We start from the raw sequence: 14,924 nt of genomic DNA on the forward strand, positions 1-14,924 counted from the left end.
GGATATCTTTACTCTGGCTGGATTACAATAAGATTCCAACTGTTGGATATCTTTACTCTGGCTGGATTACAATATGATTCCAACTGTTGGATATCTTAACTCTGGCTGGATTACAATAAGATTCCAACTGTTGGATAGCTTTACTCTGGCTGGATTACAATAAGATTCCAACTGTTGGATAGCTTTACTCTGGCTGGATTACAATAAGATTCCAACTGTTGGATATCTTTACTCTGGCTGGATTACAATAAGATTCCAACTGTTGGATATCTTAACTCTGGCTGGATTACAATAAGATTCCAACTGTTGGATATCTTAACTCTGGCTGGATTACAATAAGATTCCAACTGTTGGATAGCTTTACTCTGGCTGGATTACAATAAGATTCCAACTGTTGGATAGCTTTACTCTGGCTGGATTACAATAAGATTCCAACTGTTGGATATCTTTAGTCTGGCTGGATTACAATAAGATTCCAACTGTTGGATAGCTTTACTCTGGCTGGATTACAATAAGATTCCAACTGTTGGATAGCTTTACTCTGGCTGGATTACAATAAGATTCCAACTGTTGGATATCTTTACTCTGGCTGGATTACAATAAGATTCCAACTGTTGGATAGCTTTACTCTGGCTGGATTACAATAAGATTCCAACTGTTGGATAGCTTTACTCTGGCTGGATTACAATAAGATTCCAACTGTTGGATATCTTTACTCTGGCTGGATTACAATAAGATTCCAACTGTTGGATATCTTAACTCTGGCTGGATTACAATAAGATTCCAACTGTTGGATATCTTAACTCTGGCTGGATTACAATAAGATTCCAACTGTTGGATAGCTTTACTCTGGCTGGATTACAATAAGATTCCAACTGTTGGATATCTTAACTCTGGCTGGATTACAATAAGATTCCAACTGTTGGATATCTTTACTCTGGCTGGATTACAATAAGATTCCAACTGTTGGATAGCTTTACTCTGGCTGGATTACAATAAGATTCCAACTGTTGGATATCTTTAGTCTGGCTGGATTACAATAAGATTCCAACTGTTGGATATCTTAACTCTGGCTGGATTACAATAAGATTCCAACTGTTGGATATCTTTACTCTGGCTGGATTACAATATGATTCCAACTGTTGGATATCTTTACTCTGGCTGGATTACAATAAGATTCCAACTGTTGGATATCTTAACTCTGGCTGGATTACAATAAGATTCCAACTGTTGGATATCTTTACTCTGGCTGGATTACAATAAGATTCCAACTGTTGGATATCTTCACTCTGGCTGGATTACAATAAGATTCCAACTGTTGGATATCTTTACTCTGGCTGGATTACAATATGATTCCAACTGTTGGATATCTTTACTCTGGCTGGATTACAATAAGATTCCAACTGTTGGATATCTTAACTCTGGCTGGATTACAATAAGATTCCAACTGTTGGATATCTTTACTCTGGCTGGATTACAATAAGATTCCAACTGTTGGATATCTTTACTCTGGCTGGATTACAATAAGATTCCAACTGTTGGATATCTTTACTCTGGCTGGATTACAATAAGAACTACACATCACTTTTCAAGCCACCATAATGAAACTTGCAGACCTAATGTGGCCTGTAAACCAGGAGGTTCTTAACACCACTGTGTTAGGGTAAATCAAGGCCATCAAAGTAAGGCCTTATGATATGTGTAATGTATTGTCAAGTTTAATTTTAATGATAACATTCAGCTAGGTAATTATTTGGTGAAAGCCACAGGCCTTTAAAATGAAATAATTCAACAACAATGTCTCTGTCACTAACAAATATAGTCATGGGTGGTAACTCTACCATTCCCTCAAAAAGAAAAGGCACCATGTGAAATATGCAAATTAGGCTTTAAACCCAAAACAGTGTAACAGTGTTTTTGTTTAACACTAATAGGAGTTAACTCTTGATCAACACTAGTGTTGAACAGAAATAACACATAATTCATTATCTCATAGTGTTACATTTGAGTAACACTGACAAGTTTAATGCAGTGATAATTATTTACACTTTCGGAGTGTTACATTTAAGTGTTATAAAAAAAGTACTTTTTACACTCTGTAGAGTGGGACCATATATACTCTGAGATAGTAATACAATTACATCTTTAAGTGTTGATTTAACGCTGCAAAATGTTCTGTGTACATAGTGGGAGCAGCACAGAAACAACATTATTGCTTAATTATAATATGTAGTACATGCAATGTTGAATTCTAATAGGTTACAGTAGCCTAGCTATTATTGGTCTTGGAAGCGTGACGGCACTACATACTTAGTCTGTAGAAACATTAATATTTGATCTGAAGGGCCTCTGTTGATGACGGCAGCTGATATCCAATACACCCCTGCATCCTTGCGCATCATTCCGAGATGGCCAGCAAATCGAGCTCTAAATTTCATACGCACTTAAAACAATATACAGCCATGACTCAGTAAATAAAGAACATAAAGGTAAACGTAGTCAATATGTGTATGTACAAGCCTACCGACCACCAGCTACCACATCAGTCGACCAATCGCATCTCTTATAAAAACGTAGGCCTAACCCCGTTATCTAGATCGACTCATCTCTTAGATAGATGTGTCCGCCAAGTGTGCAGGGAAAACATAGCCTACCTGAAGAGACATCTCGCAAAGTTCAACTCCGTAGGCTACTGTAGGAAGTATTATCCCAAAGTGTCCTCTCAGCTGTGTGAATTGCTCTGACTGCAGCTGTAACAGGCTGGGAGATTACAGTAAATATCGGTCAACGCCTCGGGAGTCCGGACCGCAGTGGGGTGGATAGACAGCTGATTGGCTGACCAAACATACTGAGACGCGGCGCGTGAAGGACGCTAAAATAAAACAAGATTTAAAAAGGACACTCGCATCAATGCAAGTCAATATTGGATTTTTCGCGTTTCATGACCAAATCATACTGTATAAAATTGATTGTGTAGGTCAATTAATATTCTGATATAGGGACAATTCACTTGGATTTAATTTGTGGCATGTTTAGCATTTGGAGGCAGTGTTAGGTAAACATATATATTTTGTCATTTGGATATAGAAACAGTGATTCATGGAGGATGAGAGATGGTAGGCTGCCATCCTAGCTGGACTCCACTCAGTTTTAATTCAGCAGTCTGTGGTTCTGATTCAGAAGACTGCATCTGAGGGTCTGATTCAGGAGACTGAAGGCTTGGTAGCATCCAGTGGTTCTGATGGGTCATATGCTTTGCAGCTAGTGTTATTAAGTGGCTTTGGTTTTTCTTAGTAAATTGTTAATATAATATAAGATTGTTTGGTGGCCTTTTGCTCGCGGCCAAATAGATTAGCTATTTGAGCGTTTGAGGGGCGTGGCTATGTTGAAACGTCATCAACCGCAGACATACAATATGGCTGCGCCCATGGACACAGCACATTAGTTATGCGCACTGACCAACAACTGCTTTTTTAATTGTTATAATTGAGGTAAAAACCCGACGACTGTGGGTATATAAGTAACTATGGCAGTTTATCAGCTCGATATGTTTAATTTAGGTTTGTTTGCTAACTTGTTAAAACTACTCGCTATATCAATAGACATGCAGGGAAATGTGTCTGTCGCTGAATAACTAGTTAGCCAACTAGCTCGCTAAGTGATGTGTAGTAGTGATAGAGGGGGAAACATTGTTACAGGGCAAACTTACTACCTTTACATACAGGTTAGAGGACCACAGTACAGAGCCCGTATTTTACTTTATCTGACAATGTCATCTGATGGAAGATCTACCCTCACAGCCAAAGGCTGTGATATATATATATATATATTTGGTGTTAGTTTTTATGGCAAAGGTTGTACTGTGCTAACAGGGTTTAAGCCCCACCCCAGCATCATCCCTCAATCACTACTGTGAATTAACATTCAAGGAGTCTACCCCACAGAACTAGAGCAATAGAATGCAGGTAAATGTGATAACATGGGAGTTGAGTCAGCAGTTCATGTGAATTCCTCCTTTCTTCACTCCAGATAAAGATGGCCACTCCAGGCAAAGTATCGAAAAAGGAGCGGAAGAAGCAGATCCCAGCTAAGACGTCCCTGAACTCCCCCTACAGACTGCAATGGAGCCCGCTGCAGATTGATGATGTACACTTCATCCTGGACACTCTGAAGAGCAAACTGTCAGCAACTGGCCTGGAAAAGAAAGAGGTGAAAGGGTTTCGACAGTGGGGGAAAAAGAGAAATAACAACCCACCTACAGGACATGACTCGGTAGCTGAGCCCCCACAGATAACCCTCGACACTGTAACACCGGAATGTCCTGTTAAACCCAGAGAGCAAGGCTGGACTGACGTAGCCGCTAGGAGGCAGCTGGCCATCGGCATCAATGAGGTCACCAAGGCTCTGGAGAGGAACCAGCTCCAGCTGGTGCTCGTGTGCAAGTCGGTCAAACCGCCGCACATGACGAGCCACCTGATAGCGCTGTGCCGGACGCGGGGCGTGGCGGCATGCCAGGTGCCGCGTCTCAGTGAGAGTGTGGCGGGACTGCTGGGGCTGAAGTGTGTCCTGGCACTGGGATTCAGACAAGGGGACAGGAACGAGGATGGGACATTCTCCGACACTGTGGAAGCCATTGTACCCAGAGTGCCTGCTCTGCAGGTTGCCTGGATACCAATCCCTCTCAGTGAAACAGGTGTAACAGTTGAGGGGCAGGTAGGAGAGGAAGAGGGGACAGCTGCAGGGCAAATGGAGGTGGAAAAGGGAGAGGAGACAAGAGGCCAAAAACGGAAAATTGAAGACACTTCTCCAGACATTACAGAATGTCCATCCTGCGTACTTCAGCCTCTTAAAGTGAAAAAGATTATCCCGAACCCCTATAAAATACAGAAACCAAAGACTAAGAAAAAGTAGAAGCAATTTATGTACAAAAAATGACATGAAACAGTAGTGTAGGCAACCCTGGTTGCTGATTGGAGGTGATCTCTACTACCAATCTGGAGGAAACACTCCCAAAATCCCATGGAGGACTTAAATGAAATATTAAACAGCACACTCCGATGTATCTTTTAAAGTCTAGATGAGTTTATTCCATCATGCTGGTATAGCTTGCGTGACTATTTGAAACATATTCAGTATTTGGATGAGGTCCTGTTTAAACACTGCTGGTTCTAATTCCTCATTTCTTTTACACCCTGCCAAGGAGTTTAATAAAAATTGTTTTTCAGTTAGAGAAAGGTGTGTCCTTTCAAAACAACACATTTATATATATATATATTTTAAACATGTTAAATAAGGCAAGGACTTTGGGTGCTCTCACTTGGGGTATCTGCATTGTATCAAAAACTGTCTCGTGCTCAAATTCAAACAAGTTGAAGTATACATCCACAACAGATCCAACACTCAAGGTGCCCCTGGGACTAATAAACACATGGCTGACTCAGATTCACGGTTTTGGGGATCCGTTCTATTTCAGCCATCTTTATTTGGATGCCCAGTGTTCTGTGCCATTGACATCGGTCGTCTTCCCTTGCGTGCCACGTCATCGGTTGTGCCGTCGGGCACCAGATTGCTATAACGTGGTTAGCTGATAAGCAAAATACCTATCCCGGCATTGTAAGATGTGGCATGTACCAGCAACGTCTGAGCAGAGGAACCTGACCATTACCTTGGTTTGGGCACAGCCCCAGATGCAGACCACGTTCAGAGCCACACCTCAGAAACACTAAAAGCAAGTAACTCCCCACAAGGGCAGCGTAAGAATAAGAACTATACACCTCTTTCCATGACAAAATTACTTGGTGGAAGCTATGATCCCTTATTGATGTAACTTGTAAATCAGCTTCAATCAGTGTAGATAGTGAGGAGACAGGTTAAAGACCGTTTTAAGCCTGAGACATTGATTGCGTATGTGTGTCATTCAGAGGGTGAATGGGCAAGACAAAAGATTTAAGTAACTTTGAACAGGGTATGGTAGGTTTAAGTGTCAAGAACTGCAACGCTGCTAGGTTTTTCACTCAACAGTTTCCCATGTGTATCAAGAATGGTCCCCTACCCAAAAGACATCCAGCCAACTTGACAACTGTGGGAAGCATTGGAGTCAACATGGGCCAGCATCCCTGTGGACCGCTTCTGACACCTTGTAGAGTCCATGTCCCGACGATTGATGCTGTTCTGAGGGCGAAAGGGGCTGCAAACTCAATATTAGAGAGGTGTTCCTAATGTTTTGTACATTGTATTTAACCCATGTAAAAAAAAAAAAATTAAAAAAATTCCCCCCCCCACGTACACAATCAACTAACTCAGTTTCTCGTTGACAGGGACACTTGTATATCTAACTGTAGTAAGCATGACGACATCAGCAAACAGAACAACAGCTGTTTTCTCTCATCACAGGTTCCTTCATGTTCTGGATCATACACAAGGAGCTGCCTGATACTCCAACCCAAAACCTTTATTTATAGGTGAAGATGCAGGTTTGATTTTTAAGGGGTTTTAACAAATACTGACAGACATGGGAGAAATGGTGACAGAACACACAACATATAAGCACAATCCTAAATATCAGAATTGTGCCCGGGGAAAAAAAATTGGGACCTTTTTAAAATAATATATGCTGTTAGCTGCACAAACACAAAAATAAATAAAAACAATTTTAAAATAATAAAATTTCCATCCTGCATTTTATGTTTCTCAAACACTCAGATATTGAAAAACCTAAACACACAAAACAGAAATAATCAATATATAAAATGCACCTGGGGTTGTTAAGGAACCTTTTACTCAGTTAAGAACTTAAGATTTGTGCTTCAAATACATTCTTCCTCAAATCCCTAGAATCCCCTCCCCTCTTAAACGTTCATAGGAACACCAAAGTCAATAACATCTACGCTAGTTGAATCTTTCCTCTCCCAACCCCCATATCCCACACTACAGGAATAAATGTGTTCTGGCATTAAATGCACAGGTTACTACATTTCTGCACTGTCCAACAAACACAGTTACCAATGCACCTTTTTGAATAAAACCATTATGGATGCAAGTCTTCCTTCTCTTCATGTAGTGTGTGTGTGTACTGTACAAGAGTCTATCTCAGGCAGAGCATGACTTCACATTCAGGATGTTGATGGTTAAAAAGAGTTATCAGTTCCGGGTGAGCAGAGAGAATGTTCTCCATGATAAAAATGATCCAGGAGAGATGCTCAAAGTGATGTACACCTCCCGATCACTCTGATTGGTTGATTGTTGTCATTGTCTTCTTCTAGTTTGGGACTACCTGTGTGTCCAGGTAGAGCGATGTTAGGGGTCAAAGAAGACCTTTGACCTCAGTGTGTAGCTGTCACAGACAGACTAGTTATTGAAGAACAAGGCCAACCTGAAACAGAGCGACAGAGATAGAAACATAATTAGAATTATTGACTGATTTCCCATTATGAAATCCTTTCACTATTTTCACAGCACACCCAGCAATACACCCCACCTTGTTGACACACACACACACACACACACCATGTCAGGGTCCATGGGGGGACATTTCCAGTTAAAGAGGTAATACTGCAGGTTGCCATCTCCGATGCCAAATTTGAGCTTCTCCAGAAACACCTTGTTCTCCATCAGGTCCAGAGCATTAAACACATCAAAGCCTTTCTGTGGGACACACAAACACACACCAATTAGATGGACGTGATCATAGTTGTGTTGAACCTTTGTATTTATGTTGGAAAGAAAGAGTGTGTGTGCAGTAGCGTACCAGTTTGGCCAGTATGAGAGTGTCATGCATCAGGTCCAGTAGTGGAGTGTGTGTGTGTGCGTACCAGTTTGGCCAGTATGAGTTTGGCCAGTATGAGAGTGTCATGCATCAGGTCCAGTAGTGGAGTGTGGAGTGTGTGTGTGTGCAGTAGCGTACCAGTTTGGCCAGTATGAGAGTGTCATGCATCAGGTCCAGTAGTGGAGTGTGTGTGTGCAGTAGCGTACCAGTTTGGCCAGTATGAGAGTGTCATGCATCAGGTCCAGTAGTGGAGTGTGTGTGTGTGCAGTAGCGTACCAGTTTGGCCAGTATGAGAGTGTCATGCATCAGGTCCAGTAGTGGAGTGTGTGTGTGAACGCTTTGTAGAAGTGTCATGCATCAGGTCCAGTAGTGGAGTGTGTGTGTGACAGCCTTTAGACTTCTGTGCTGTGGATGGTGCATCACTGTGGAGGGCAGGGTGTAGAAACTAGTGAAGTCTGTCAACACACCACCGGCACCCTGAGGGTAAACACAGAATAGCAAATTAAAAGTACTCAGATGTCAGTATCTAATTATATTGAACAAAAATATAAATGCAACATGCAACAATTTTACAGTGCATATAAGGATTGTTGAAATTGAAATAAGTCAATTGAAATAAATTCCTTAGGCCCTAATCTATGGATTTCACATGATTGGGCAGGGGCGCAGCCATAGGCCCGCCCACTGGGAAGCCAGGGCCAGCCAATCAGAGTTTCCCCCACAAAAGGGCTTTATTACAGACAGAAATACTCCTCAGCTTCATCAACTATCCGTGTGGCTGGTCTCAGACGATCCCTGAGGTGAAGAAACCAGATGTGTAGGTCCTGGGCTGGCGTGGTTACACGTGGTCTGTGGTTGTGAGGCCAAATTCTCTAAAACGACGTTGGAGGTGGCTTATGGTAGAGAAATTAACATGAAATTATTTTGCAACAGCTCTGGTGGACATTCCTGCAGTCAGCATGCCAATTGCACACTCTCTCAAAACTTGAGACATCTGTGGCCTTGTATTGTGTGACAAAACTGCACCTTTTAGAGTTGCCTTATATTGTCCCCAGCACAAGGTGCACTTGTGTAATAATCATGCCATTTAATCAGCTTCTTGATATGCTACACCTGTTAGGTGGATGGATTATCTTGGCAAAGGAGAAATGCTTGCTAACAGGGATGTTGACAAGGTGGGCACAATATGAGAGAAATAAGCTTTTTGTGAGTATGGAACATTTCTGTGATCTTTAATTTCAGCTCATGAAAAATGGGACAAACACTTTACATGTTGCGTTTATATTTTTGTTCAGTATATCCATCTCATTATCTAATTGAACAGACAAAAAGACAGACCCCTACCTCCACTACAAATGTGTCTATGATGTTGTCCTGAGGGAGGAACCAGTGTGCCACCTCCTCCTCGCCCATAGAGGGCGCCAGCTGGAAACGTCTCATGTGTTTCTGCAGCAGCTCCGTCACCTGACGCACGTCACGCCTCTCCATCGCTCGCAAGCTCGGGGTCTTAGTGCTCTACAAAGCCGGAGAGAAAGGGAAGTTATACACATACACCCAACATCACAAGCAACGTTTATTAGCCCCGTCAGCTGGGGGAAAAGTGTCTTGCTCAGTGTAGGAGAGACGTGATAGATGGTGGAAATGTAACATCGTGTGTGTTCTTACGTCTGGTAGTCTGTACAATTTCATGGTTCTCTGCAGCGTCATGTTTCTGCTCAGGTGAGAGAATTTCACCTCCACCAGCTTCCTGGGGTTCAGAGAACGATGCCAGTACCTGTTCACAAAACAACACTCCTGTTACATACTCTAGTTACACTCAAATTACTACAGTTAGGCAACTTAAGCATTCTATGTATTCTTATTATGTTAGGACAAATTGATGAATTGTGTCTGTGTACCTGCAGGTAGACACAGGTTTGGGTAGTACCACTCCTGCCGTGTAGACGGCCTGGAATATACCCTCCAAGTTAACCCTTCGTGTGATCTCCCTGATCAGAACTGGAGCCACACGCTTTGAACGCAATTTCTTATGAACACACAGGAAGTTGATCTCAACCATTTTCTTTAAGCTGGAGAGAGGGAGGGAGGAAAACGTGTGCATCAAGTTCAGCACTGACATGCACCTGTCCACGAAGTTGTTGATGTGTGTCCGCTGTGTGGTTAGAAAATGTGTGGTTAGGGCGTGTGTGTGGGTGTGTCTCACGTGTCGTAGATGTGGATATCAGCAGGAATGGCACTGATGAAACCAACCAGTTTCTTATTGGAGGAAACCCTCACCCCACAATGCCACTGGGGCAACCAGCCTGGAGGACGCAACGCCCTGAGAGAGAGAGAAAGAGAGAAGAGAAGGAGAGAGAAAGAAGAAGCGAGAGAGAAAGAGAAGAGAAGGAGAGAGAAAGAAGAGGAGAGAGAGAAGGAGAAGATAAGGAGAGAGGGGGAGAGAGAAAAATAAGGAAGCAGAGTAGTTTAGACAGAGGCCAAACACAGACAGTTTAACATAATCTAAGTAGAGTATGGATTTGACTTACCATTTGAGAAAGCTGGGTGAGTAATCAAATCTAAACATGTTGTCATCATCCTCCACATAGTTCTCATTCAACAAGGTGTACAACTCCTTCAGCTGAGAGAGAGAAAGAGTCTTAGTAAAGACTTCGGTCTGCACAACTTTGATGTCTGGTGGCAATGAATATAAACTTGTGAACACAAAGAAACATACACACTCACCACGTCAGCGTTGCTGAGGTCCAGCGTGTCCCACATAAAGCCCTGTGGTAGAGAGTAGGGCTCCTGTCTGATGTTGTCTTTGTCAGCCTCCATGGGCCCATGACTGGTTACAACCTCATCTGCCAAAACACAACCAGCCAATCACAACCAACCAGCCAGCCACTCACAACTAGGGGACTTGAGGAAATACAGCCAGTGTTTTCTTACTATAACAACGTGCTTAACTTTCTCTGATTGTGGGAGCACTATATCTGTACATATTTACAGGGCCTATAGAAAGTTTACATCCCCTTGAACTTTTTTTTGCGCTACAAAGTGACCTTGAAATAGATTTGTCATTGATCTGTACAAAATACTCAAAATTCTACACACATTTACAAATGAATAAACATTTTATACTTAGTATTTTCAGACCCCTTATTTAGACAAGCCTAAATTAGTTCAGAAGTAAAATGTGGCTTAACAAATCACATACGTTACATGGACTCACTGTATGAAATAATAGGGGTTGACATGATTTTTGAATGAATGACTACTCCTTCCTCTGTCTCCCATACATACAACATCTGTAAGGTCCCTCAGTGAAGTATTGAATTTCAAGCACAGATTCAACTACAAAGACCAGGAAACTTTTTGAAAGCCTCATAAAGAAGGGAAGTGATTGATAGATGGGTAACAATAACAAATCAGACATTGAATACATCTTTAAGCATGGTCAAGTTAATAATTATGCTGTGGATGATGTATTAAACCACCCAGACACATCACAGATGCAGAAGTCCTTAATTGGGCTGCAGGACAGGAAGGAAACTGCTTAGGGATGTCACAATGAGGCCATTGGTGATTTTAAAACAGCTATAGAGTTCAATGGCTGTGATGGGAGAAAACTGAGGATGGATCAACAACATTGTAGTGACTCCACAATAATGACCTAAATGACAGAGTGAAAAGAAAAATACAAATATACAAAATACATGTATTCCAAAACATACACATGTATGCAACAAGACACTCAAATAATATTGCAAAGAAAACACTTTTTGGCATAAATGCAAAGTCTAATGTTTGGAGCAAATTGAACAACACTGAGCCTCCTTATTTTCAAGCATGGTGGTGTCTGCATCATGGTACACTTGACATGGGCAAAGACTTCTGTTTCTTTACATCCTGAAATACTCAGGAGGGAGCTAAGCCCAGGCAAAATCCTAGAGGAAAACCTGCTTCAATTTGCTTTACACAAGACACTGGGAAAGGAATTCATATTTTAGCAGGACAATAACCTACAACACAAAGCCAAATCTACACTAGCATTAATTACCAAGAAGACAGCGAATGTTCCTGAGTAGCCAAGATAGTTGAGATAAATCTGCTTGAAAATCTATGTCATTACTTGAAAATTGCTGTCTAGCCATGACCCCCAACACCTTGACAGAGCTTGAAGAATGTTGAAAATAAAATGGGCAAATATTGCACAATAAAAAAGCTCTTATGAGACTTACCCAAGAAGACTCACAGCTGTAAATCACTGCCAAAGGTGTTTCTAACGTGTATTCACTCAGGGGACTGATTACTAATCTAATCAAAGTATACTAGTATTTCATTTGTTCAGCCCGCCTGGTGTTCAACATTCCCAAGTTCTCCCATGTCACCCCGCACACTCCACTGGCTTCCAGTCGAAGCTCGCATCCACTACAAGACCATGGTACTTGTCTACGGAGCAGCAAGAGGAACTACCTCTCCTTACCATCAGGCTATGCTCAAATCCTACACCCCAACCCGAGCACTCTGTTCTGCCACCTCTGGTCTCTTGTCCCTCCCACCTCGCGGGAGGGCAGCCCCCCCTCAGCCCAGTCCAAAAATAAATGCCTCCTTACTAGCTCTGACTAAGCTGATAGTAAGTACATTTTTCCTGAAAATAGCTATGACTGTGATATGTGGTTGTCCCACCCAACTAACTATCTTAAGATGAATGCACTAACTGTAAGTCACTCTGGATAAAAGCATCTGTTAAATGACTAAAATGTACATTTATATGAATATATCTATATTTTAAAACATTCTTCCACTGAGTATTTAGCGTAGATCATAGACAAGAAAATCACTAATAAATCACTTTTACTAAATCAATTTGTAACATAATGTGAAGAAATCCAAGTGGTGTAGACTTTCTATAGGCACTGTATGTGTAGTTTAGTAAAAGTGTGTGATCGAGTGTGTATGTCTCACTCACTGTGTGTGTCTACTCACTGAGTTTAGGTACTGGCTGTGTGTCCCAGAACTGGTACTTGTGTTTGGTGGCCTCGTCGATGCTCTTAGCTGGTCCCTGGCAGGACAGCAACTCCATGGCTCTCTGGATGTCCTGCAACTTCTGCATGGGCAGCCCTGGGTTCTACACACAGGTGAGAAGGTTAGAACACGGACGGACGGACAGAGAGAGACAGAGAGAGACAGACAGACAGACAGAGAGAGAGAAGAAGGGGGCAAAATCCCAAATGGACCCCTTACAACCTATGCACTTGTGGAGCTCTGCAGGATTTGATTGGTATATGAAATATGGTGTAACTTCCACTTAGCCTATCTCAGGACAAGGTGGTGCTATTACCATATTGCTTAAACCTGTCAGATCTCCAAAAGTGCATAGGCCTTGATTTGATATTGGGGCAGAGCAAGAGGGGAGAGAGAGAGAGAGCGGTTCCTCACCTTTATCTCCTGTGAGTCTGAGGCAGAGTCTGACTTGGCCCCTCCAGAGCTCGGCTTCTCTTTCTTTCTCTTCTGTTTCTTCTTCTTCTTCTTAGCCCCCAAGTCTCCCCCCGGACTCCTACACACACACAGATTTGATAGCTAGCTGGCTACATCTCTGCTCTGGAGTAAAGGTTAGCTGGTACTATTGTCATGCTGAATAAATAAAGTCCGGCAAAAATGGGGCCAGATTATGCATACCCCACTTGAGTTGCCGGACATTTATAAATCCACGAGTACCGCTGTAGGCTATAGTGGGTATACCTCAGTGGGTGTAACCGGAGCAGAGTAGCAATCACTCTGCCTAACAACGTTAGTTTACATACTGTTTTACGTCTAGCCTGCTGCTGTAACGTCAGAGAAGGACAGCCAAGGATATGCGCTGCTGTTAGCTAGCAAATGCGCCAGCAGTATAAAACTAAACAGTTAGATAAATATCCATTTATCTTATGTCATTCCATTGACAATTGATTTAAATGCAAACAAGTCAAGCCTACAGGCTACTCGCATGCTAAACTGGCAATTTAGCTAGCTGGCCAGTTAGCTTGCAATAACTATACCGAGTCTCATTCATTCAAATGAAAAGCTACTAAACTAGCTTTCATTTATATGGCTACTTGCCATGACATCCACTAGCCAGCAGGATTATAATACACTTGCTACTCAGAGGACGGAATGGGCCATCATCACATTAAATCATTATGCGATAGAATTAACGAACAGGGCATATATGGTCCTTGGTCGTAAAAACACTAACGTTAGATGCATGCGCGAGCTCATTATCCAAAGAAACTCATCCACCCCCTACACAGGACCGAGCCATCGGAGCGTGGACGCGTGCTGCCCCGGACTGCTGCGTTTTGTGTCTGGTTGGTGAAGCCGAGCCTCACCCTTGCATGTGTTCATTCTCCTCCTCGTTATCGCCATCTATTCCGCAGGTGTCCTGGTCGTCCAGCTCCAGGCTCTGCTGACTGGCTGCGGACTCGCTATCTTCCGCCATCATGGATGAAAACATATATATATATATATATTTATTATATTTTTAAATATGCTTAATGAACAGGAGACAGGGAGGGATGGGAAAAACAAAGAGGTTAGTCGGAAATAGCGCCATCTAATGCTCAATCTCCTCACAGCACGTTTGCAGAGCAGTAGGCTCTGTTCCCAAATCACATCGAAACAAGGAGAGATCAGTGATACACTACATGACCAAAAGTATGTGGACACTTGCTCGTCGAACATCTTATTACAAAAGCATGGGCATTAATATGGAGTTGGTCCCCAATTGTTGCTATAACAGCCTCTACTCTCCTGGTTAGTCTTTCCACTAGATGTTGGAACATTGCTGCAGGGACTTGTTTCCATTCAGCCACAAAGGCATTAGTGAGGTTAGGCCTGGCTCCAGTGGTCGTTCCAATTCATCCCAAAGGTGTTCGATGGGGTTGAGGTCAGGTGCCCTGTGCAGGCCAGTCAATTTCTTCCACACCAATCTCAAAACATTTCTGTATGGAACTCACTTTGTGCACGAGGGCAATGTCATGCTGAAACAGGAAAGGGCCTTCCTCAAACGGTTGCCATAAAGTTTGAAGCACAGAATCATCTAGAATGTGATTGTATGCTGTAGCATTAAGACTTACCTTCTCTGGAACTAAGGGGCCTAGCTTGAATCATGAAAAACCACCCCAGACCCTTATTC

The 14,924-nt window shown here is 42.4% G+C and overlaps 2 protein-coding genes and 1 pseudogene across 4 annotated transcripts in view; 1 reads left to right on the forward strand and 2 right to left on the reverse strand.

Annotated features, from left to right (window-relative positions):
• The window catches only part of LOC135520766 (acyl-CoA-binding domain-containing protein 7-like), a 93,261-nt gene extending 90,438 nt beyond the window's left edge, over positions 1–2,823 (reverse strand). Inside the window, exon 1 of one of the 2 annotated variants that reach the window (XM_064946545.1) lies at positions 2,655–2,823. In XM_064946545.1, the coding sequence (XP_064802617.1) occupies positions 2,655–2,666 (12 nt within the window). In that variant the 5' untranslated portion in view covers positions 2,667–2,823. The remainder of the gene's footprint in view (positions 1–2,654) is intronic. The other variant, XM_064946544.1, reaches the window with a different exon arrangement.
• A 588-nt stretch (positions 2,824–3,411) lies between these two features.
• LOC135520768 (ribonuclease P protein subunit p38-like) lies at positions 3,412–7,025 on the forward strand. 2 transcript variants are annotated; one of them, XM_064946548.1, is made up of 2 exons: positions 3,412–3,491; positions 4,030–7,025. In XM_064946548.1, exon 2 carries the CDS (start codon positions 4,036–4,038, stop codon positions 4,909–4,911), a length of 876 nt encoding a protein of 291 aa, XP_064802620.1. In that variant the 5' UTR covers positions 3,412–3,491; positions 4,030–4,035; the 3' UTR covers positions 4,912–7,025. The 2 variants fall into 2 exon arrangements, with proteins under 2 accessions (XP_064802620.1, XP_064802621.1); XM_064946549.1 differs by having other exon boundaries at positions 3,488–3,560.
• Positions 6,431–14,231, reverse strand: LOC135520770 (glycylpeptide N-tetradecanoyltransferase 2-like; annotated as a pseudogene).
• Positions 14,232–14,924: the final 693 nt, after the last annotated feature.

Source organism: Oncorhynchus masou, chromosome 29 (assembly GCF_036934945.1).
Source record: "Oncorhynchus masou masou isolate Uvic2021 chromosome 29, UVic_Omas_1.1, whole genome shotgun sequence".
NCBI classification, from domain to species: domain Eukaryota; kingdom Metazoa; phylum Chordata; class Actinopteri; order Salmoniformes; family Salmonidae; genus Oncorhynchus; species Oncorhynchus masou.

Coding starts and splice junctions, on each gene's coding strand:
- LOC135520768 (XM_064946548.1), top strand. CDS start 4,036: ATGGCCACTCCAGGCAAAGTATCGAAAAAGGAGCGGAAGAAGCAGATC.